Here is a 24459-nt window from a genome sequence, read left to right on the forward strand (position 1 = left end):
GAGCTGTTTTATATTTTAGGTCAAAACTCTGTAAGATCCTGATTTTAGAATTCACCAGCTCCTCAGAAGTTTGGCGAATTATGGTACGTTTCTGTTTTACTTTTTGGAATTCAAAATTGCATGTATATCTTAATGTCACGGTTAGAATAATGACAAATGTGTTCAGCAAACTTGGGTGCCTGCCGTTGTAAAGCAGCCTACCAGGCAGCCTGTCTGAGGGAGCCCAGGGGGGTTCGGGAAGAAACGAGAGGAGGGCATTGTGCTGTGAGAAGTGAGCCACGTGCGCAAGCAGCCTGAGGGGCAGGTTTGGCTGTGAGGCCGAGTGACGAGTAAGAACAGCTCCCGTTGTTGAGATCTTACTATGTGCCAGGCACTGTTGGGGAACAATTTATGTGTTGGTTTGTTCATCCTCGTGCCAGCCCCAAGAAATCGCTACTGCTCACCGTGACCTTAGTTCTAGCTGTGAGGAAGCTGGTGCTCAGAGGGGTTAAGTCACTTGCCCAAGATTTCCCATGTAGTGAGTGAGCAGACGCACTCGAGTCCAGACCAGCTGCGGCCTGTCTGCTCTGTTGAACACTGACCCTCATGAAAAAGGGGGCTAGAAAGGAGCGCCTGACTCAGAAATTCCCAAATTGCATGTAGCTCTTACATGAGAATTCCCCTCAGTGAACTAGTCAGTTAAGAGCTATTTTGACTTGCTCATTTTTATGTTTACAGGGGGGGACAGTTAGGCGTGTTTGGATCTTCTATCCAAATGCACTGTTAGTCTTATGAGAACCTGGGAGGGAGCACTGTTCATTTCAGGGGCTCCATTGTCTCTTCCACCTGTCACCTCAGCAGTGTTCTAGGTTCCTATTAGGAGACATGTGGTTGTGATAGGAAAATCTGGGGAATTGAATGATTTCTTCCAGGGATGATATGTCCCATTTATTGGAGTCCCCTAAAGTTACTCAGATACGCTCAGGCCAACCCTCACCCTTGTCTGAATTTGAGGCCCAAGTCCATAGGTCGCCAGGGGTATTCGGGGCGCAGGCATTCATATTTGAGCCTTCTCTTGGGTCTCAGATACCTTGCTGGGTTCTGGGTCCACACTGGTAACCACCTTCCATGGGTGTCTGTTGTCACTTCGAAGGTGTTACTATCAAGAGTCTTTTTTTTCTCATTTTCTCAGTTTTCCTTAGTTCACTTCTCAGATTTGGCCTGGAATGCGGTTGGGTGGGGTGGGGAAGGCATCAGGGGAAGAACTAGTTGCACGGCGAGCTCTTGACACTGGGATATTTCAGGTGCCTGTCTTTCCAGAACTACAGTGTGATTAGGATGCCTGATAAGTGAGAACAGTGACGATCAGGCCAGTTCAGCCAAGGCCGAGAAGGAGAGGCCCAGGAGATGCTAGGTGAGGGAGGACGCGTGCGCTCCCGTTTTGCCGTTCTTTCACGAACGTGAGTATTAGTGGCTTGATGGCTGAGAACGAACACGTTGTCAGGAAGGTTTGGGCCAGTGTTAGGTGACCTGCGTAAGTAATAGAATGAGGTGGACTAGACTTGGGTGTGCATGTGTACATACGATTCCATTCAGCATCCGGCTGCCTGGGAAACCCAGTGACTGCCGGTCCCGTCGAAATATTGTCGTAATTGTGGGGTCTTAATCCATACTCTAAATCTTTAGTCATTTACTTATGTTTAAATTGTGAAACTTTGTATAGCAAAACTAAACAAATCAGAAAAGTCTAACCCCAGTTAGAAAGTCAGTAGATCTGGGTTGTAGTCCTGACTTCACCACTAATTCTAGAATCTTGGGCAAGTCAGTTAATCACTCCGAGGCTGCTTGTTTATTTATATTTTTAGTTCTTACAATGGCATTTGCCCAGATTGGGTCATGAGACTCCAATAAGATGCCATGGACCAAAGTGCTTTGTAAACTGTAACACCCTATAAAAGTGCATGAGGTTGTTACCACTTTCTCAAGTGAAGAGATCATTTAAGAAAAGAACTTCCGGGGATACTCCGTGAAAGCATGTCCATAGTTCTTCTGGTGAACATTGATTGCATTGACAACTCATTTGAAGCTTTCAAGATTGTTTTTTGAACAGTGAATCGGGTTTGTATATTAAAGCATTCTAACAAAAGATTTGTTTAATTTATTAGAGCTATTAAATCTACGCTCAGATCAAGGTAGCAGCTAGACTGGTGTGACACCTGTTTTTAATCAGTGACTCAAAGCTGTGATCACCCTGATGTCAACGAATGGCCACAGCTTGTAAAAGGTAATTTTTGATGTTATTTCACGGCCTTGAAAAGGCCGTCATGTCAAGTGCGTGCCATGACATGTGACAGGATGTAGTCGTAGGACAGCCGCTAACGGGTGAAGGCTTCTCCATCGCTCTCCTTTCCCAGTTGTTTCAGGCTTTTCCCCAGACCCATCCGTATGAGTAAACAGGAAAATGCTGCTCAAAAAGTCAGTAAACATTTTGTTACGGACATGATAAAAAGTCTGAAAAACCACTTTAATATGCATTTAGAAGATTGTCTCTTATGTAGTGAGAGTTTTCATGAAACACTTCTAGAAGTTTCTACAACTTGAATGATACCAGTGTTACTTTCCTGCCCCGTAGAGCTACGTGGAGGTGAGAGGAGTGGCTTGCAGGCGGGAGAAGCTGCACCAGTAGAATTGGAAGCGAGCCTCCACGTGGCTTTTCTAGCTCATGCTGCAGCGGTCAGATTAGTGGGCGTTTGTGATCACATTTCTGCGATCGAAATCAAGACCTAAAATTGAGATTCTTCCAAGATTTCCTTTTTATTTTCTCATGTTACCTGCTTATAGTTCCAGTTTTAAAATTTTTCTTTCTGATTTGTACTTAAGTCAGTAGTTTGTTTCTCTTTTTCCTTCAATTATCTCTCCTGAATTTGGTAAAATTACGAGCATGTTCTGCTGGATCCTTGCTTCTTCAGACCTGACAGTAAAGAATAAAGACACTCTTTAAGGGCCAAAGCAAAGCTTGGAAACTGTTGCTGCATGTTAGATGCCTCGTAGTTTTGCGAGTTTGGAATGCTCACTTGAGGATGTGTTTTGGTAAATGACTTAGAATGTTACAGAAATGTCCTACAAGCAGGAGGACGAGCAGTTTCTTCAGATATGTACTGGTACTTACTACTCAGCTCAGGAAGAGGGTTTCTGCTAGTTCTGGGTTTGTTCACTTTTCTCTTGATTAAACACAATTTCCCTTTTGAGTAAAAACATCTTGTGCTAAACATGTGTCAGACCCAGATAGATGTGTTTCGGGAGATAATCTTTCAACCTTTGTTGTTCTGAATCAGTTTAAATGACTTGGTTTGACTCTAGTGGTTTTTAGGAGCTCGCTTCAGTATGTTAATATTAAATGATAATATAGTGTGCTTGCAGTAGTCTGGTGATGTTTTGATGCTAATTACATATTCTCTTGTTTAGGGAACAGAAATTGGAAAATAGAATGTAGTTATCGTTGGATGGTGTGTCTAACCTCTGTCCCTTCCAGAATCTCAGAACTTCGCGGCAGTTACATCCTGTGCTTCTAAGACTGGGACTTGTTTGCTGTCTCGCTCGTGTCTCACCTGTTTGCAGTAGTGTTTTAATTTTCCTGTCATCGTGTCCTCATTTTTCTCTCCCTCTCTTTCTCTTTCCTTGTGAATTTTGAAAGTTTTGCCGCCTACATGTTTGAAAGCTTCTAACCTGCCTCTCTTCCCTTAGTGCCAGCAGGTTTATTTTTTGTTTTGCAAGCCTGCTCTGCCTCCTTACCGTGTGACAGCTGATGCTGGAGGGTCGCACTTTCAAAAATGAGTCAGCTGGTACATGGGGTTATCACCAGTTGTTAGCTCTTCTGTCTGACAGATACAAGTTTGGAAGCAATCTTGGGGTACTTACCCACAAGGCTGCTGGAGACCAGGTGTGTCACAGAGGTGATTTGCTTGATCCCTGGGGGAGAGGGTGGAGTGAAATTTTTGCATTTATGTCACTGCCAAGTCACTGCCACCTCCAGCATGCCCCCGGTTTTTAGTTCTAATATAATTTTGTGCAAGATTGAAAATGTGCGTATACTGCAAAGAAGGTCCAAAATAAATATTTGAATTGCTGGAGTCTTTCTGTTCGTTTTTGTTTTTGGACTCTGAACTGCAATGAGGGGTAATTTTGAAAGTCTGATAAAGAAGTAAGTTTTTTAAAAGTTAAGAAGTGCAGAAAACTTTTTTTCTTTCTTTGCTGGTGGCTCTAATTTTAAGATTCTTTTGTTGAAGGTGTTCAAAATTTGAATTCTCAAGTCAGTGATAAATTCACAAATCAAGTTCTTGAAATGTCATTTTGAAAATTTGGTTTTGGACCTCTAAAAAATATTTTACTTATTTTGAGAATTTGAAAGTGTTAGAAATCAGTATTATGTTGATTCACCTTAGTATACATTGACCGATGCTGTTTATAATTTTGTAAAGTGAATAGGGTAACAGGAATTAATTTAAGGATAGACAAAATCGGGTCATGCCCCAAAATGAAAAGAAAAAAAAAAAAAAGGCTTCTTAGAATCTTAGAATTTTGAATCTTTCTACATAGGATTGCAGCAGTATATTAAAAAATGATAGGAAATAACTGGCAACTATTTATAACTGATGCTAATTCACAATTATCTACAGCAAAAATTTAATGCCCCAGGATGGTACACTTTTGGTGGTACACATCCTGCCAGTGTATTTTCAGGGAAAAGCTGATTTCATCATTGAACCAAGATAATCATGATCAGAATGTTAAATCTGACTCAACTTTTCAAAATTCACTAAGGCTGTTAGCTTTACATTTGAATTATCCGGAGCAGAGGCAGGCAGACTTTTTCTTAAAGGGCCAGATAATAAATATTTTAGGTTTGCAGGCCATTTGTCTCTGTCAGTTTCTCAGCCCCGCCCTTGTGGTGCAAAAGCCGCCATAGATATGTAAGTGGATGAGTGTGGCTGTGTTCCAATAAAACTTTATTGACAAATGGCAGCCGAACCAGGCCTTGGTTTGTCATTCCAGGAAGTAGTTTGCGGACCCCTGATCTAAAGTTTGGGACTGTGAATATCAGTGAATACCTTTGTTATTGTGGTACCCGATATTTGGCTGGAGAAAGTTTCATAGTTGTTATGTTTTTATTATAAACATTTGACTTTGTGAGTAATTATGATTTATTATAGTGGTTTGTGTGTTGGTATCTAAAATAGTGTTTACAGGTTCCTTAACAAAAATACACTGTTTCTTATTAGTCCAGCCCTTACAATAAATGTGTTATGTAGCAATCTGATCTGACCACTTTTTTTTCATGTAATCTTTTAATTACTTTTAAAACTGTTAATAATTAAATCTTGTTTTCAAATTTGTCTTCCCAAATAACATCTGCCCCCTTTTGGAATATGGAGTATTTTGCTTAACTTTCCTCAATTGCATTTTGCAGATCACCAGGAGAACCTCAATCTGACGACATTGAAGCTAGCCGAATGTAAGTGCCACTTAATTGAGGCTGTGATGTCTTTTAAGTTGCCCTAGATTGCTTTAAATGTATCATATTATTTGAAAATAACTTTCAATTAAAAGAGAGTAGTGCTTTACAAAATAAATTGGGAGCTAGAAATATATCTACTATTTTCCCTACCAAATAAATACCTCTAAACCTCAGTAACATGTCACTAGATTTCTCCTTCTCCATAGATAATTGCATACTCCTGGATTCTTCTGTTTTGTTGCTCACCTGGCAGGTGTGAGGAAATAGAGAGATGGGGAAAGAGTTCTGGTTAACAACGTGCCCGCTCTGTGGGAGGCATCGGTGCCGTGTTGTGGATGCAAAGATGTGTCAGTTAGTTCTTAACCTATAGACATCAGTCTCCTCAGGTGAAGGGCAGGGAAATCCAGTGTTTCGGTCATGGGCAGAAGGCTGGTGGGATGCTGTGGGAGCACAGACGAGGGCCAGGCTTGCAGGAAGCTGGGCAGCTGGGAGGTGTGACTGGGAGGTAGGTAGCTGGCAGCGTGGGCAGGCTTGTTCTGGCAGAAGCATGAGTAAAGTTAGAGCAGCACAGTGAGTATCGGGGGCAGGTGAGGTTCTTTAGCTCACAGATGGGCTGCAAGGCAGGACGTGGAGGAGGTAAGACTGGAGAGAAAGGCCCCGGGCCTTGCGTCTGTGTGAAGGCCTGGGCTGTCCCTGCAGGTGTCTGGGAGGTGGGAGAAATCTTGTCCGGCATATCTTTTTAGTAACTTCGGCCGCAGACAGACAGGATTGAAGAGAAACAAGTGGTGATGGGTGGCCAGGCCCCAGCCCTTCCGTCTGGGAGAGCCGTAACAGAGGCAGGCAGTGCGAGAGCACGAGTGCCAGGGGCAGTTTCTGGGAAGTGTGTAGAAAGAAACCTATGTAGGAAGTGACACCAGTAAGACTTCAGTGATCAGTTGTGAGAAGTTAAGGAGAGGCAGTCATTTCTGCGGCCGTAAGGGTTGGAATGAAGAATACAGGTGTAGGATTGCTCTTGGAAAAGAACAAAACACCCCACCTTCTGAAACTAGAAGAAGGTAAAGATGGAAGTGATGTTGAATGTGCTTGTAATTGAGAATGGGAAAGTCAAGGTCATTCTTGCCTGAGCTGTCAGTTTTCAAAGTAAATTAATTTAGGCCTGCTACACCCGTTTCTGTTTCCTTTGAGATGAGACTACCAGGTGCTGCTTGGAAAGGGGGTTCAATTGTCAAATAAGTTTGGGAAATGCAGACTTAAATGGCAGGTTTCTTTACTGAAAATAGTTGAGCTCCTTCAAAATGCTGATGTGCCTCCAAGAAGGGACTGAAAGATGTATTTCTCAAATTTACGTGTCCATGTAACCTTTTTTAATTCTTTTTTTGGGTGTGGAAAAATGCGCATAAAATTTACCATCTGTATTGTAAATGTGCATTTCAGTGGTGTTAAGTACATTTGTGTTGTGCAATTATTGCCACTGTCATCTTCATAGCGCTTCATCTTGCAAAACTGAAACCATATCCTGTTGGTCAGTAGGTCCCCTTTCACCCCTTCAGCCCCTGGCAATCACCATTCTACTTCCTCTCTGTGAGTTTGATGATTCTGCCTCATAGAAGTGGAATCACACAGTATCTGTCCTTTTGTGAATGGCTCATTTCACTCAGTGTAGTGTTCTCAGGTTCATTTCCTTCCTTTTTAAAGCTGAATAATACTGTGTGTACATAACACATTTTGTCCATTCATCCATTGGCAGACACTTGGGTTGCCTCCATGTCTTAACCTGTAAATAATGCAGCCATGAACATGGGCATACAAATATCTCTTTGGGACCCTGCTTTCAGTTCTTTGAGTATAGCCCGGAGGTGCGATTGCTAGGTCACGTGGTAAATTCTGTGTGTAATTTTTCGAGGAGCCCTCATACTGTTTTCCACAGTGGCTGCGCCATTCTGCAATCCAGCCAGCGGTGCGCAAGGGTGATAATTTCTCCACATTCTTGTCAGCACTTACAATTGCCTGGTTTTTTATATTAGTCATTTTAATGGGAGTGAGGTGATTTTGTAGTTCTGTGACCATGTAACTTTGTAAGAAACATTTTTTAACAGAGTTTTGTGGAACACAGGATTTGGTTAGGGGACTTGGGAAGGCGGGAAACTGCTGGGCAGAGTGGGTAAAGAAGTGAGTCTCACGCTGCTGAGCGGCCAGCTAAGGTTAGAGACCTTCTCGGACTTGCAGTATTAGGACTTTTCTTTGGTAGCCAGAGGGTGCATGGTACAATATTTCAGGGTTGGGTATTAAAGCAGCTAGGACACAACCACTCGTGGCTTGTGTGTAGGATCTTAATTGTGGAGTAGTGGAATTTACATGTCATTGGCAATGGCCACAATTGGAAAGGTGCTAGACAAGGTGTTGGGTCGATGACAAAAAGCCTGAGAGGTCAGAGATGGTTCTGTGTAAGTGACACTTGTAAGGCTAGGTGATAATGATCAGAGGTTGGGTGTTTGTTTACTGTGCCCCAGTGATTGAAATAGAGGATTGAAGCTCCCTCGAGAAAGTCAACTCTTGGGGGACGAGTGTTCGTGCACACAAATAGCTCGTGCACACAAACATTGACGTCACTGCGCCAGGCCCCTAGCCTGACTAGAGGATGACCAGCTTGATCGGTCTTTTCAAAGAACCAGTTCTTGATTTTGTTGATTTTTGTGGATTTTCTTTCTTTAATTTCATTGATTTCTGCTCTAATTTTTATTATTTCTTTTCTTCTGCTTTGGATTTAATTTGTTCTTTTTCTGATTTACCAAAGTAGGAGCTTAGATGACTGATTTTAGATCTTTTTTTAATACATGTACTCAGAGTTATAAATTTCCTTCTAAGCACTGCTTTCACTGCATCCACGCTTTTTGATAAGTTGTGTTTTCACTTTTATTTAGTTCAAAATATTTTGTAGTTTCTCTTGAAATTTCTTCTTTGACTCATGTTATTCATAAACATGCTATTAGCATGGTATATTTTTTTCTCAATTTACTTTTAATTTGTATGTGTTATTTTTAAAGTGTAGACTACCTATAGTTGGATCTTGTTTTTTTTTTTTTTTTAAAGATTTTATTGGGGAAGGGGAAAAGGACTTTATTGGGGAACAATGGTCAAATTGTTGTCCTTTCAATCTTAGTTGTGGAGGGTTCTGGTTCAGCTTCAAGTTGTTGTTCTTTCAGTCTTAGTTATGCAGGGCGCAGCTCAGCTCCAGGTCCAGTTGCCGTTGCTAGTTGCAGGGGGCACAGCCCACCATCCCTTGCGGGAGTTGAACCAGCAACCTTGTGGTTGAGAGGACAGGCTCCAACCAACTGAGCCATCTGGGAGCTCAGCGGCAGCTCAGCTCAAGGTGCCGTGTTCAATCTTAGTTGCAGGGGGCGCTGCCCACCATCCCTTGCGGGAGTCGAGGAATTGAACTGGCAACCTTGTGGTTGAGAGCCCACTGGCCCATGTGGGAATCGAACCGGCAGCCTTCGGAGTTAGGAGCACGGAGCTCTAACCGCCTGAGCCACCGGGCCGGCCCGGATCTTGTTTTTTGATCCACTCTGACAACCTCTATCTTTTAATTGGTACATTCAGATCATTGATGTTTAAAGTGATTTGTTGATATAGTTGGATTAATAGCTAATATGTTTGTTAATGTTTTCTATTTGTTCCTGTGGTTGTCTTCTACTCTTTTTCTGTCTTTGTGATTTTACTTGAGCGTGTTATATGATTTTATTTTCTCTCCTTTGTTAGCCTATCAGTTAACCTTCATTTTTACTTTACTTAATTAATGGTTGTCCTAGAGTTTGCAATATGCATTTAGACGTAACCTAGTTAACTTTCAAGTAACACTATATCACATGAGAGGAAGTAGAGACCTTATAATATAATGGAATAATCCTAGTTCCTCCTTCCTGCCCTTGTGTTATTGCTGACATTCAATTTACTTATATATAAACATATATATAATTATACACACACATCAGTGTTTATAACCAGTACGTTGTTAGTATTGTTTTGAATAAACATATATTAGATCAATTAAGATTCAGAAAACTATATCTTACTTTCATGTATTCATTCTTCAGTGGTATTCCTTCCTTTATGTGGATTCTAGTTCCTGATCTATATCATTTTCCTTCTCTCTAAAGAACTTTAAACATGTCTTACAAGATAGTTCTACTGGCAACAGATCTCCTCAGTTTTTATTTGTCTGAGAGAGTCTTTATTTTTCTTTCACTCTTGAAGAATAAAGTCACAGGGTATAGAATTCTAGGTTGGTTTCATTTTTTTCTCAATGCTTTAAATATTTCTTTCTACTCTCTCTTTGCCTGTGAGGTTTCTAAGGAGAAGTCAGAATTCTTGTTTTTGTTCTTCTGTAGGTAAGGTATTTTCTTCCCGTGGCTTCTTTCAGCATTTTTCTTTATTTTTGATTATTTGTAGTTTGCGTATGATATGGTAGTTTTGGGGGTTTCTTGCATTATCCTGCTTGTACTGTCTTCTGAAATTCCTGGGTCTATGGTTTGGTGCCTGATACTAATTTGGAGACATCCTCAACTATCACTGTTTCAGGTATTCTGTTTCTTTGTCGCTTCCCCTCCCGGTATTCCCATTATGTGTTTGTTACAGTTGTTGTAGTTGTCCCGCAGTCCATGGGTATTCTGTGGTGTTTTCTCAATCTTTGTTCTCTGTGTTTTAGTTTTGGAAGTTTCTGTTGACACATCTTCAAGTTCAGAAACTCTTTCCTCAGTTGTTTCTAGTCCAGTATTCAGCCCATCAAAAGACATTTTTTATTTCTGGTACAATGTTTTTGATCTCTAGATTTTCTTTTTGGTTCTTTCCAAAAAGATAGCCATCTTTTGGGTATTTTGCTTACATTGCTCATCTGTTCTTGCATGCTGTCCACTTTATCCATTAGAGCCTATATTATTTAATCATACATTACTCGTAGTTGTTTTAAATTCCTGGTGTAATAATTCCCACACCCCTGTGTTGCACTACAGTGTTTTTACGGCTCCGTCACGAGGAGATAGGAAATGTTTAGCTCCACTTTCACCTTATGGAACCACAGCTGTATATGCAATCCATCCTTGACTAAAATATGGTTATGTAGTGCCTGACTAGTTGTTTGTTGTTTTTTTAACACCCACTTGATGTCTTTTGATATGAGAGCTTAATCCATTTACATTTAAAGTAATTACTGATAGGGAAGAGCTTATGATTTATTGCCATTTTGTTCATTGTGTTTTGTGTGTCTTGTAGTTATTTGTATATTATTTGTATCCCCTTTTTTCCTCTATGATGTCTTCCTTTATGTTTCATTGATTTTTTTTTTTTTTTCCCTGTAGTGACATACTTCGATTTCTTTCTCACTTTTGTGTGTCTTCTGTGGGTATTTCTTTGTGGTTACCTAGGGGGTTACATAAAACATTTGACAGTTGTAATGATCTATTTTAAAACTGATCACTTTCAATTGCATACAAAACTGCTTTATACCTCTCCCCCTTTATGTTATTGACGACACAGATTACATCCATATTTTGTATCCATTAACGTGTCGTTTTTTAATGTTTTTATCTTTTAAACCTGTACCTGAATTAAAAGTGATTTACTTATCACCATTACAGTATTATAGGATTCTGTTTTTGTCTACATCTATTTACCTTTACCAGGGAGCTTTATACTTTTTTAAACCTTTTGCGTTGTTGTCTACCGTTCTTTGGTTTCCAGGTGAAGGATTCACTTTTGCATTTCTTATAACGCAGGTCTCGGGGCGGGGATGTCTCAGCCTTTGTTTACCCGAGCTGGTCTTTATGTCGCCTTCAGTTTTGAAGTTCGGTTTGCCAGATAAGATGTTATGGTTGGCAGGTTTGGTTTGGTTTGGTTTTTTCCATACTTTGAGTATATCATCCCACTTTTTCTGGCCTTCAAGGTTTCTGCTGAGAAATATGCTGATACGGTCTTATGATGGTAGGTTCCTTGTACATGACTAGTCTCTTTGTCTTTGACTTGACAGTTTGATTGTAATGCGTCTTTTTTTTTAATTAAAGTTTATTGGGGTGACAGTTGTTAGTAAAGTTACATAGGTTTCAGGTATACAATTCTGTAATACATCATCTATAAATCACATTGTGTGTTCACCACCCAGAGTCAGTTCTCCTTCCATCACCATATATTTGATCCCCTATAATGCGTCTTAGTGTGGGATTCTTTGGAGGTCCAATTCTAGTTGGAGTCCTTTGAGCCTTAAAATTAGATTTCCATTTTCTTCCTCAGATCTGGAAAGTGTTTGGCCATATTTTTTCAAATAAGCTTTCTGTACCATTCTCTCTCCTCCTGGGATTCCCTTCGTGCATAGTATCCCACAATCCCCTTAGGCTTTTTTCACTGTTTTTCTTTTTTTACCTCTGACTCAATTTCAAATGACCCACCTTTGAGTTCATTGATTCGTTGTTCTGCTTGATCAAGCCTGCTGTTGATTTCCTCTCATGAGTTTTTCAAGTCAGTTATTACCTTCTTCACCATTTCGTTCTTTTTATGTTTTTGTTGGTATTCCATTTTGTTCATGCATCATGATTTCATCTGGTGGTCTCTTTATATTCTCTTACAGCACATTGAATGTCCTTAAGGCAAATATGTTGAATTTTTTTGACGGAGAATTCATAGCTCTGTGTTTCTTTAAGGTCATTTTGTAGAGCTTTGTTTTGTTCCTTTGATTGGGCTGTGATTCCCTTTTTTTATGTGCCTTGTGTGTGTGTTTTGGTGTGTGTTTTGCATTTGTGAGAACAGCCGCTTCTCCCACTCTTTATGGACTGGCTTCATAGAGGGGAAGACCTTCACCATTTAACCTGACTACAGATCCTCGATACCTCTAAACGCCTCTTAATGGGTACATCTTCTCTGGCCTTTTGCTTGTAATTTACCAAGAAGAGGTTTGTGGGTTTCCTTCCTAAGAGCTTCTGGTCCTTGGCCCTCTCCTGTGTCTGTGGTGCTGTGGGGTCTGTGGTGCAGCTAGCGTGGGAACCGTCTTTTGTTCTCCGTAGCGCCCAGGGCGTTCAGTGTATGCTGGTTCCATCAGTTCTCTGAGTCAGGCAAGGCTGAAACTAGTCCCTTGAGCAGTGCCCCCTCTACCTCCCAAAAAACAAAAACTGGAATGCTGGACTTAATTTTACTCCTCTCTTTGTTCCCGTGGGTGAAGCTGGGAGTTGGGCTTTTCATCCTGATTGTAAATTGCACCAGCATGGGGAGGGGTTGAAGCAGTTGAAGTGAAATAACGTTTCTTGCGTGTCTCTGGCTGATTTGGGCTTTGAACTTGCTTGGGGTATTACAACTTCCTAACTAGTTTCTAGAGGTCCCATAAAGGGTTTTTCTGTGGGGCAACGAGTTATGGGGCTTATTTTTCTTCCCATGTTGCTGATGACACTCCTGCTTAGCTTTTTACCTTTGTTCAGATAAATGTAGTATTTCTACGATGAACTTGGTAGAAGGACGATGCCTGCAGGACTATCCATACAGAACTAACTTTGATGTATATTAAATACTCTTTAGTATAAGTTCAAAGGTGAGTCTTACAGATGTTCTCACCTGAAGGACTCCAGGGGTTTCTCAACAGTCTCTGTAAAATTTACGTTTTCTAACAACTCCAGGGTCTTCTCAGCTCCCGTTACCCTCTAACAAAGATCACTTTATAAGAGTTATCCACATGTCGTGAATGCAAAATACCAAGCCAGCCAGAGCTTTCTCACAGAATGGACAGCATATTACCTGGTCTGTGGTAGACACTCAAGGATAGAATTAGTCAAGAAATAAACTTTTTATCTTGACGTGAAAGACCACGTTTCATGATTAGCACAGAATTGAATGGCGTCCTGCAAACACCAACATGCATTTTGTGCTCCTCCCTTTAGGATCTTAATTGGGAGGAGGCAGATGGCTATATTTTGGGTTTTGTTCATTGTAATTTTACTGTAAAATGACACTTTTAAAAAACAACAGGTTTTTTTAACAGTGAAGGATTTTATATAAACATTTAGTTCTACAATTTTACTTTGTGTTTACTACATAAGCACTCTAGGCATTGAGATTGTAAAGATCAATAAATGAATAATTAGGGGTTATTGTTAAATGTATTTCTAACAGTAAAAATACGATCGATTTATATTTAACTTTTTTTCATGTAGTCTGTATCTTACTCGATAGTTAATGGCTTGTTGGTTGGATCATGGTAATAATGAGTTTACAATTGTAGATTCAGTATTTAATAATCTGATAGTCACTCAATTCCATTGTAATAGACCCAACCTTAAACCTGAGTTATGTCATAGATGTCTTTTGTCAGCCCTGTTTCCAGAAGGGCCCGTACTATGTGGGCTGCCATTGTTTAGTCTTCCAAAATTTTTACGTTAGATACAGCTTTGGGGGAGTGGTGGAGAGTTTACAAAGGCGACGTCCTAGAAGGAACAAAGAGACATTCCACTTCCTTTGAGAAACCAGTTAGCGGTGTTTATTAGCTTCATAGACTTTTGTACAGGCCTTGGGCCCTTGCTGTTTTATCTCGGGCTTCTTGATTCTTCCCAACTTCATTTGGCTTCATCTTCAGTTAAAGTCACTACTTACATATTCACATATTCTTTTTGATCTTTGCCTTTTTATCTTCTTTTATTATTCTGTACTTTATCCAGCACTAGTTATGTTGCATGTCCTACTTACTACTTCTTTCATGTTCTATCATTGCTTTTAATTCTGATTCGAATCTTATTTGCTCAGTATCCACTGGCACATTTTCCCTTTCTGACGGTTGCCATTTTCCTGGCTTCATCTTCGTTCTCCTTTTCATTGCTGACTTCCCAGCTGCTTATTCAGTTCAGTTCAGGCTTTTTCACCTCCTACCTCCTGTATTGTTGACAGCGTTTCAGTGGATGTGACCTCAGTGTGTGGCCTTCAGCATGGGAACTTTAAACGTGTTTCCTAGGATTTGTCTCCCTGATGGGTAAATTCAGTTGCTTTGCATAGTTATGGTCACCTTACAAGTATTATTTTTTCTATCATTACTATTATTATAGGGTTGTTTATGTTTTGTTTGTTGGTTTGTTTGTTTTTTGTTAAGTACTGGAGTGTTCCAAAAACTAGATCTGAAGTCAACAGGGTGGTATTAGTGCCACTGCTGATGCAGACACTGATTTTCCTTTTTCTTGCCACTGATGGCTGAAACTCTTTCGCCAGTTGACCTGCTCTCTGAAAAGTTGCCGTATGGCAGCAGTGTTTTCCCTCATTGTTTAATTTTGAAAACTTCCAGACATGCAGCAAAGTTGAAAGAATTTTACAGTTGACAGCGTATGCCTTCTCTAGATTCTACCATTAATAGTGACATTTCTTTATCACGTAAACATTCTTCTTTCCATCTTTTTTTATTGCATTTCCAAGTTAATTGTTGACATCAGTATACTTTCCTCTAGTGTGAAACCATTTTTAAAAAGATTTTGTTGTATATCCTAGAGTATCTCTGGCCCTCGGCATATGATTTATTCCATAGAACATTGATTGCAGGATTGCATTGCTAATTCTGTCATAGAAGTAAAATCAGTGGATGGAAGTATTGTCTGTTTTAAAGGTGGAGGTATTTTTAGGTGTCTCTCTCAACTTAGAGAGCTCTCGCAGAAGCTTCTTCATTGCTGACTCGATAAGAAAAGCATCCTTTTATAGAAAATGAACTTTGATTTTAGACAGAAGAGCCAGCAAGGTACGAGGAGGTTATGGGAAGTGCCATGGCCCCGCTGCTGGGAGCTTGGTTATGAGTAGCAGATAAGGACCCCAAACTCAGTCCTTTGCTTTTTTCTATCTCTTTTCCTTCCTCTTCTTTTCCTTTTTGCTTTAACTGTGTTAGGGGACAGGTACACATTTTACTGCACTGATTTGGTGAAAGGAAAGAAAGTGAGGAGGCCATGTGATCAGATGGACGTGTCGCAGCAGGGCAGAGAGCACGGCTCTAAATTAAGAGTTGGGAAATATTTCTGTAAAGGGCCAGGTGGTATTTATTTTAGGCTTTGCAGGCCGTGCGTGTCTGTTGTGGTACAAAACCAGCTGTAGACAGTCTATAAATGAATGAGCATGGCTGTGATCTAATGAAACATTATAGACACTGAAATTTGAGTTTCATACACTTTTTCCACGTTACAAAATACTCTTTTTCTGACTTTTGAACCATTTAAAATGGTAAAAACCATCCTTAGCTTGCAGGCTATAGAAAAACAACAACAGGTGAGAGGCTAGATTTGGCCCATGGGCTGTGATTTGATGGCTCGTACTGGACAGGGACTAACCTTGTATTAGTTGTCTACCAAACTGTCATTATTGGTGGACACCCCACCCCCCCCAATTTAGAGGCCTTTTATGTGCTCTAAATGATACAGGGGTACAGAATTGTACACAGATAATTCAAAGTTGTCATTGGAGTGAGGAAAAATGCTTACTGTGGTTCATTCCACTGATGCACAGAAGGTTCTGGCATGGCCTCCTTTCAGTCCTGTCTGAGTGTAGCTACCGTTTCTAAGTCTCTGGGCAGAGAAGCTAACCAAATCAAAGGGCCTGCTCTTCTTACTGCTATTAAATCTCCCCTTCGTGGTAGAAGCCCAGGTTTTAGGTCAAGCCTGGGTTCGAATCTCTTATTAGATGTGTGACTGCTCTGGGCACCAGCAGCACGAGAGTTAATGGGCTGGTTCCTAGGCTGCTGAGGACACAGGACAACTGCAGTGGAAATAACAGCGGCTGCCTCTCCCGCGGCGCTTGCTGAGCCAGGATGTTCAGCGTGTTGTATATGTTAACTCATCTCATTCACTCACAGCCATTTCATGGACACCATCGTTTTAAAGAGGAGGCAACAGACGCACACAGGTTACGTAACTCATTCAAGGTCACAGTTAGTAAGTGGCCGAGCCAGCGTGCACACTTGGCAGCCTGGCCTTAGAGTGCCAGCTCTTACCTGCTGGGATCTCCTGCCTCCTCAGGCGGGAACATCGGGAAGTGCCTGCCACTTGGGTCCCCAACAGATTCTAGGTACATCAGCTTCACAGAATGCAGTGGTGCCTGTTCCTCGAAAAACTCCCTGTACTTGTGTGAACCCAGATGTCACGCACAAATATGAGATTCAAACTACAACTCTTCAGGAGGATTTTTTCCTGTTTTCAGTTGCACATTACTTACGGGATTTTGTCATAAATGTCTGTAGTACTGCTGTTGTTAAGAATTATTTTTAAATGCATCACCTGTAAGAATCTAGTGGAAACGACTTAGGCTCTGAACCCCTGTGCTCGTCTTGCACTTTCCTTTGTGTCATCTTGAGTCCGTGATGTGACTCTTTCATTCCCATCTCCTCTTGGCTGTGGACCGAAGATACTCGACATTTGAATCTGTCAGAGTGCTTAGCAGCGTGTCTAGTGTGTTATCAGGCATTCAGCGAATGGTGCTTCCTTGCCCAGCCCCCCCCCCCCCATTACGTAGAATAACCTGAGTGTAGAACTGAAAGGGATCTTAGCGATGGAAGCCTGAGGCCCAGGGAAGACCTTATTCAGGATCCCGCAGCTGCTTCGAGGCAGAAGGAGCTGTCGCTTAACCTCTGAGTCCTCGTCGTGTCCTGTTGTTATCGTTCACACTCCTTTATGAGTTACACGCTTCTCTAGACATCATGACTAGTGTGGGGTTTTTTGTGGGGTTTTTTTTTTAGGATAAAACCTGCTGTTCTTAGAAAAATAGCTAGAATATTTTGGTGTTTTGATTTTTGATAGATAATCTTTAAAAATCATATGGATAAATTAGTAAAGCTGAAGGCTGTTTAAATCAGGTATGTGAAGTTTTAAACCACTAACATTTCCCCATTCATACTAATTTTAATATGCAAGTAGCATGTTCATTATAGAAAAAATAAATTAGAAGCAAAAAGAGAATTTAAGATACCCATTCGATTACAGCAGAGAAAATGACTCTTAGCACTTGAAATACAAGTGGCTTCATCCTGCGCTTACCACTTTGTAGCTGGCTTGTGAGGTGGTGGTGTACGAGTAATACTCGTCCTCGCCAAATTGAGATCTTGGCAATTTTTATTCCATCGTGTGGACAGTAGTCATTTAAATAATCAGCTATTTTAGGGCATGTTGACTGACACCCCCCCCCCCCCGATTTCATAGAAGCAATGAATTTTTGCAGAATTGTCCAGTGGTTTCCCACAAGTGGGGTCATTCATTCGCATGGTTCATTCTCTGCTTCGTTTTAAAGACTTTTGATACATGCCCAGAGTTTTCCTGCAGAGAGGAAACACAGCAGTTATGATACGTTCTCACTCGGGCAGGCCACTGCACTTCGGAGAGGATGGCATAAATTCCCTGTGCTTACTGAAGGACGCCAGCGTGGCATAAAGCTTCTGGAGTCCAGATTTCTCTTTCTCTACATGTTGTCACTATCTTTTGCATACTGATGTATCGAGACTGATAATCTTTAATTTTCAAAAGTGGGAAAATATAGCTACATATAAAATATCTCTTAGAAGTCATGTTCATGCAGTTTTTAAGTGTGTGGGGTGTGTTCTCTGTTTGCACGCAATGAATGGTAAATTTGCATGGAACGTTTGAAAAATAGAAGCATCGGGATGAATACTATGTGTTTGAATTATTACTTTTTGTCTCCTTGATAGTTTAGAGACAACGTCCTACTTTGAGGAAAAAGTGGACTTACTAATGCGTCCCTTATCTACTGCTTAGTATGTGCCTATTGTAGTTCTTCAGTTTCTCGTGATTAACAAGCCATCTGTACAATTAACCAGGGCGAACTCTAATACCATGTACCATAGTAGTAAGATAATTGTGGGAACTTTTTGAGAACTAAATTAGGTAATTTTTTTTTTTATAGTTTTGATGATTTGTAGTTTTTGTTCCTATTCATGTAAACTTGGGACCAAAAGGATAGCTCTGAATTGCTTTTTTAGATCCAGTAGATTAGTCTGCTTGCATTACGGTCATCTCATACCATCAGATTGTAGAAGCATAGCTCTTAGTGTGGAATGAACCACAGAGATAATGTAGCCAACTTCTTAACTTTGATGAAATATGCAATCCGTTCCTCAGCGTTGTTGGTGGCCCTGCTGGGACAGCCATCCTGGCACGTCAGTCTACATACTGTTAAGTTTGCAACGTAAGAGGGACATAAGATTTTGCCCTAAGGGAACTTAAACTATTTCATGTTCCTGTCACTGGAGATTAACAAGGAAGTTTAACACGTTTTAGGTTCAAGGTTGTATGATAACACATTGGATATTTCATTGATAAATTTGTTTTTAAATGCCCCATATGGTAGATAATTGGGGGTGGGGGGACATGTTTTCTTCCAGATGTAAGTTCTGTGTTAACGATAAATCAAGTATTTACAAACTGTTGAAACAAAATGGTGATTATATTAAGGAAAGCTGGATTGATACTTTAAATAGACTCTTCTTTTCTTAATGTTAATTTTTAAAGTGATAAACTACTAAAACTCTTAGCCATAAACCTTGTGATTTTCCCGTTACCCTAAACAGTTTTAACTATATTTACCATCAAACAAGCTTTTTCCCCCTTTTTTTTAACCAAAGGAAAGCATATTCTATTAAAACAGTGATTTTGATAAGCATTGCTATTTACCATAGTACCTTAGGAAGAATTTGTGAAATAGTTCACTAGCTTAAAAAAGCCTTGTGTGAACAGATCTCCAGTTGCAAGTTGACGAGTTCGGTGCTTGATTAATGACTGCCTTGCTGCCAACCTGCAGGGCCGCAGCCCTGAGAGCTGTACTAATCACGTGCCTACTGTTTGAATGTTTGGTACAGGAAGCGAGCAGCTGCAAAGCATCTAATAGAACGCTACTACCACCAGTTAACTGAGGGCTGTGGAAATGAGGCCTGCACGAATGAGTTCTGTGCGTCCTGTCCATCTTTCCGTCGTATGGATAACAATGCGGCGGCTATTAAAGCCCTGGAGCTTTATAAGATTAATGCAAAACTCTGTGATCCTCATCCCTCCAAGAAAGGAGCGAGCTCCGCTTACCTGGAAAACTCGAAAGGTGCCGCCAACAACGCCTGCTCTGACAGCAAGATGAACAAGAAGGAAGGGCTCGGAGCAAGAGACGATTTTAAGGGTAAGACATACTATTTTTGATTGAGAGTTTTTGAGTGAAAACCAGATCGGAGATTTAGATAACATGTGAAGAGTTTGTTTTGTCTAATCGTGTGACATTAGGAAATGATAGCATACAGAGGGTGCCAAAAAAATGTATACACATTTTAAGAAAGGAAAACTGTTAAAATTGTAATAATATATACTGATAACAAAAGATGAATGCAAGTCACGTTTGACTTCTGCGATTACCAGACGTGCTCAAAGTGGTTCCCATCAGCGTCCAGACACTTCTGATGACGGCGGACTACTGCTTGAGCACCGCTGACCAGTGTCCACTTGTATATACTTTTTTGGCACCCCAGTAGTGGGACTGATTTTTTCATTGTGGTAAAGGACACAACTAATAATTGAGTCAGTTCTTTAACTGTATTTTACTGTTCCAGTGGTTTCTAATTAGAAGCAGATCATACTCCCAAAGTTCCTTTGTTAATGGATAGATTGGAACTTGTAAACATTTTCCACTAGGAAAAATGTATTAAGTGGTAGTTAATGTCCTAAATAGGCCACGGAGTCTATTTAAATTATGGAAATGCTGGTGAAATTATCTACATGAGCGTGGAACCCTAGCCCTATGCGGTGAAAGAGGCAGAAAGAGGAAGGGGTGGCCTCTCTGTTTCTGAAGGAAAGGCAAAATTTTAAACAGCTACCTAAGAAATGGCTCCATTTTCCTTCCAGTACATTCTTCCGCGTCCTGCCCACCTTCCCCCAGGCACGGCCAAGCATCCTCACTGTCAGTGGTAATCTTCAGCCAGGCCTTGTTTTGTTTTCTACATGGTCCTGTATTCCAAACTTGTTAAAAACTTCGTTTTCTTTTGTAATGCTCAGCTCCAGGCTTTCTTTCCCTCAGTGAACATACCAGTAACAAGGTAGTAAGTTTCTGAATGACTGACAGGGCTCCGCCTACCAGAGGTATTAAAGAGGAAGCCTTTTGTTGAGGACAGTAAGTTAGAGAATACCAGCAAAGCTTTCAGCAACATTGAATCAAGTTTCAGTTGGTTAGTGATGTGGAATCGTGTGCCACCAGAGGTGCTGTCACCTTCCCCACGGGCTCTCAGAGCCCCTGCGGAGCTTCATCCCCTTCCTCAGGGGATCCAGAGGCCTGAAAGTAGCACGAATCTCAAAGGCTGGGACATGTGCTCCAGCTCTGCGCCCAGGAAGGAGAGGGAACAGGTTTTGGTGACTGCGGAATGGCCGCTGCATTCATCTGCTCCTATGTCGCCTTCTTCCCACGCTGTTGGCTTTTTGCTCTGTGCTGTTTCCTGACACTGTGAGGTTTAGTCCAACCTGATTCCTGGCTGCAGACGTCAGCGCCTGCCACCTTTGGAGCTTAGTAGAGAGAGCTGGTCGGCTACTGATTCTCAAGAATGTCCACCCTGGAAACAACGAAAAGGAAGGCTCGGAAGGAACTAATGTGGTTTTAATATGTAGAAACATAGGACAAGAGCTGTTTCTCAAAGTGGGTGCTGAAGGAACCTTTCTTAAATCCTTCGTCTTGAGAACAGACTAGTGAGAGGAAGAAGAAACCTCTCGGATAAATAGTGTTTCTGCTCCCAAGCAAGGCCATCAGAGGTGCAGTGCCTTGGTTCGTAGTTACAGCTGAAGATGCGTGTTAACATATGCTGTGACCCTGAAGAACGGTGAGCTCGTTACAAGCTGTGTGTTATTGAAAGAATGTAAGAGTGGGTGAGGTCGTCGTTAGTGATTCGTTAAAAAACAGGTATACATAAGGTTTTGTTGTGGAGTCTAAGTATTAGATACATTTTCAAAAGAATTGTAAGTTATGAATGGTATTGAATCAAAATGTTTGGCTATTTTACTTTTCCCTAGAACTTATTAATAAAGTAAACATACGTACGTACGTACGTGATGAATATAAATGTCCTCTTTTCCCTCTCCTTTTCTAGATGTGACTTACCTAACAGAAGAGTTGGTCTATGAAATTCTTGAAGTGTGTAGAGAGAGAGAGGATTACTCCCCTTTGATCCGGGTCATCGGAAGAGTGTTTTCCAGCGCCGAGGCATTGGTCCAGAGCTTCCGGAAAGTCAAACAGCACACCAAGGAGGAACTGAAGTCCCTCCAAGGAAAGGACGAAGACAAAGATGAAGACGAGAAGGAGAAGGCTGCGTGCTCTGCTGCCGCCGCCATGGAGGAGGGTTCCGAAGCGTCGTCCTCCAGGATGAGTGAGAGCTCGCAAGGCGATAACTCACAAAAACTGGGCCCCGAGGACGTGTCTGTGGACATCGAGGCCATCAGAAGGGTCTACACCAGGCTGCTCGCTAATGAAAAGATAGAAACTGCCTTTCTCAATGCACTGGTATACTTGTCACCCAACGTGGAATGTGACTTGACGTATCACAATGTGTACTCCCGAGATCCTAATTATCTGAATTTATTCATCATCGTGATGGAGAATAGGAACCTCCACAGCCCTGAATATCTAGAAATGGCTTTGCCACTATTCTGCAAAGCAATGAGTAAGCTTCCCCTTGCAGCCCAAGGAAAACTGATCCGACTGTGGTCCAAATACAGTGCAGACCAGATTCGGAGAATGATGGAGACATTTCAGCAGCTTATTACGTACAAGGTCATAAGCAATGAATTTAACAATCGGAACCTAGTGAACGAGAGAAACCTGGTGAATGACGACGACGCCATAGTCGCGGCCTCCAAGTGCTTGAAGATGGTTTACTATGCAAACGTGGTGGGCGGGGATGTGGACACCAGCCACAATGAGGACGACGACGAGGAGCCCATCCCCGAGTCCAGCGAGCTGACGCTTCAGGAGCTGCTGGGGGAGGAGAGAAGGAACAAGAAAGGTCCCCGAGTGGACCCACTCGAAACCGAGCTCGGTGTGAAGACCCTGGATTGTCGCAAACCACTCGTCCCTTTTGAAGAATTTATTAACGAGCCGCTGAATGATGTCCTAGAGATGGATAAAGATTACACTTTTTTCAAAGTAGAAACAGAGAATAAATTCTCTTTTATGACATGTCCCTTTATATTGAATGCTGTCACAAAGAACTTGGGATTGTATTACGACAACAGAATCCGTATGTACAGTGAACGAAGAATCACTGTTCTCTACAGCTTAGTTCAGGGGCAGCAGTTGAATCCGTATTTGAGACTCAAAGTCCGACGTGACCATATCATAGATGACGCACTTGTCCGGGTAAGTTGAGCTCCTGTTTAAAATGAGTCCCGGATCAGATACCTAACTGTGATGCAGTGCCGGGGATGCTTTCTGTAAGCAACCCTCTGGAAACAGAGCAATGCTGTCATATAGCGTGTGGGCACGTGATTCTTTTTATTGTAAATGTGAGTATTAGACCGTCATTCCTCCGTCTTCATCGGTGCGCTCCACAGAGTGTGGGTTGTCTTTTACCATGGTTGCTCTCTCTTGGAAAAAGAATTGATCTTCTGAGTCTCGACAGCTAGCCCCAGAAGTTTCCATTCAGAGCAGAAGTGGCTGTGGGAGAAAGACCAGAGCCCAGGACCAGGGGGAATGTGGAGATGACCAGTCGCAAGTATGAACGTCAAGTCTTAACTAGGAGAAGTGATGCAATAAAGCCACACCATAAAATGATAGGTGGGGTCCTGCTGGGGCACTCACAGCGTCCTGCGTGGCCTGGCCTGGTGGTAGTTTCCTCCCACTTCCGTGCCATGGGGACCACGCTGGCTCTTGGAATTTGCTGGAGCTGCTGGCGAATAGCGGCTATTTCGGGACTCTTAGGGTTAGCGGTGTCTCTTACCAGCCTGATCCAGGGAAACTGAGCTGGGAGGAGACGGCCACAGGTACCCACCTTCGGGCCTCCTGTTTCTCATTCTGTCCCTCCAAAGAAAGGAAGAATGTTAGCACCCCCATTTAAGAGTGTGGGCCTGGCTGGAAGACAGAAACCAGCTGCCAGTCATTTCTGCCAAAATTTACCTTTGTCGTAGGGCGCTTTATTTATCTCGGGGTTTTCTTGTACTCATAATATTAGGTACTCCTATCTTTGCTAGTTTTTTATTAACTGCAAGTTTAATGTGAACGAAAATTAAGGTACAGTCAACTTATACTAATAGAGCAGGGGTGTCCAAACTGCGGCCCACGGGCCAACTGCGGCCCATGATCCATTGTTTATTAGCCCGCAGCAAATTCCAAAAATATATTGAGTTTACTTAAATAAACCAGGTGAGGCAATACGTACTTCACCTCGAGTGAGTGGCCCGGCTGTTTGTGTATTTTACTGCATATGGCCCTTGGTGAAAAACCGTTGAAAAAAGTTTGGACACCCCTGTAATAGAGGATAAGAACCCATGACACGGACAACTAGGAAATAGCGATACTTGTAAAGCATATTTCTGTTTGAGAGTGGATTTCTCTAAACCTGAGAATTCACGAAGCTGTAAACCAGTAGAAAATGTTTGACACCTCAGAAACTTAGAAGTTGCAGAGTTTCTGTGCCTCTTTTCTTGGTTACTGGTTTTGAAAAATAACCAAATATATTTACAGTGTTGAAGAAAGAGTCTGCGTTATTTAAGCAATGCTGGCCGTTCTTCAGCAGATAGAAGGGGGCCTTCACTGCTTGGCGTAACCATCATCGCTTACTTCTGGTGCCCTTGTGTTTTTAGTTACGTCGTTCTGAGCTATGTGAAGAATGAATATACTTAATAAGTGCCCATCAGGAAGCCACAGCCCAGCAGAATGGCAGGGTGTCGGATCAGGACGGGAGTGGTGTTCTACCAGTTTCCTTTGTTAGAACACGACTGCAGATCCCAGAA

At 41.7% G+C, this 24459-nt stretch overlaps 1 protein-coding gene across 7 annotated transcripts in view; it reads left to right on the plus strand.

Moving 5' to 3' along the window:
- Positions 1–24459, plus strand: part of UBE3A (ubiquitin protein ligase E3A) — a 72057-nt gene that overhangs the window by 17580 nt on the left and 30018 nt on the right. For 2 of the 7 annotated variants that reach the window (XM_019753202.2, XM_019753208.2), the window contains exons 2-6: positions 20–83; positions 2145–2263; positions 5447–5491; positions 19350–19657; positions 21603–22867. In XM_019753202.2, the coding sequence (XP_019608761.1) occupies positions 2244–2263; positions 5447–5491; positions 19350–19657; positions 21603–22867 (1638 nt within the window). In that variant the 5' untranslated portion in view covers positions 20–83; positions 2145–2243. Of the gene's footprint in view, positions 1–19; positions 84–1283; positions 1440–2144; positions 2264–3824; positions 3920–5446; positions 5492–19349; positions 19658–21602; positions 22868–24459 lie in introns of those variants that run through there. The other 5 variants (XM_074317681.1, XM_074317680.1, XM_019753207.2 and 2 more) reach the window with 5 other exon arrangements.

The sequence above is a fragment of the Rhinolophus sinicus genome, linkage group LG13 (assembly GCF_036562045.2).
Source record: "Rhinolophus sinicus isolate RSC01 linkage group LG13, ASM3656204v1, whole genome shotgun sequence".
Taxonomy (NCBI): Eukaryota; Metazoa; Chordata; class Mammalia; order Chiroptera; family Rhinolophidae; genus Rhinolophus; species Rhinolophus sinicus.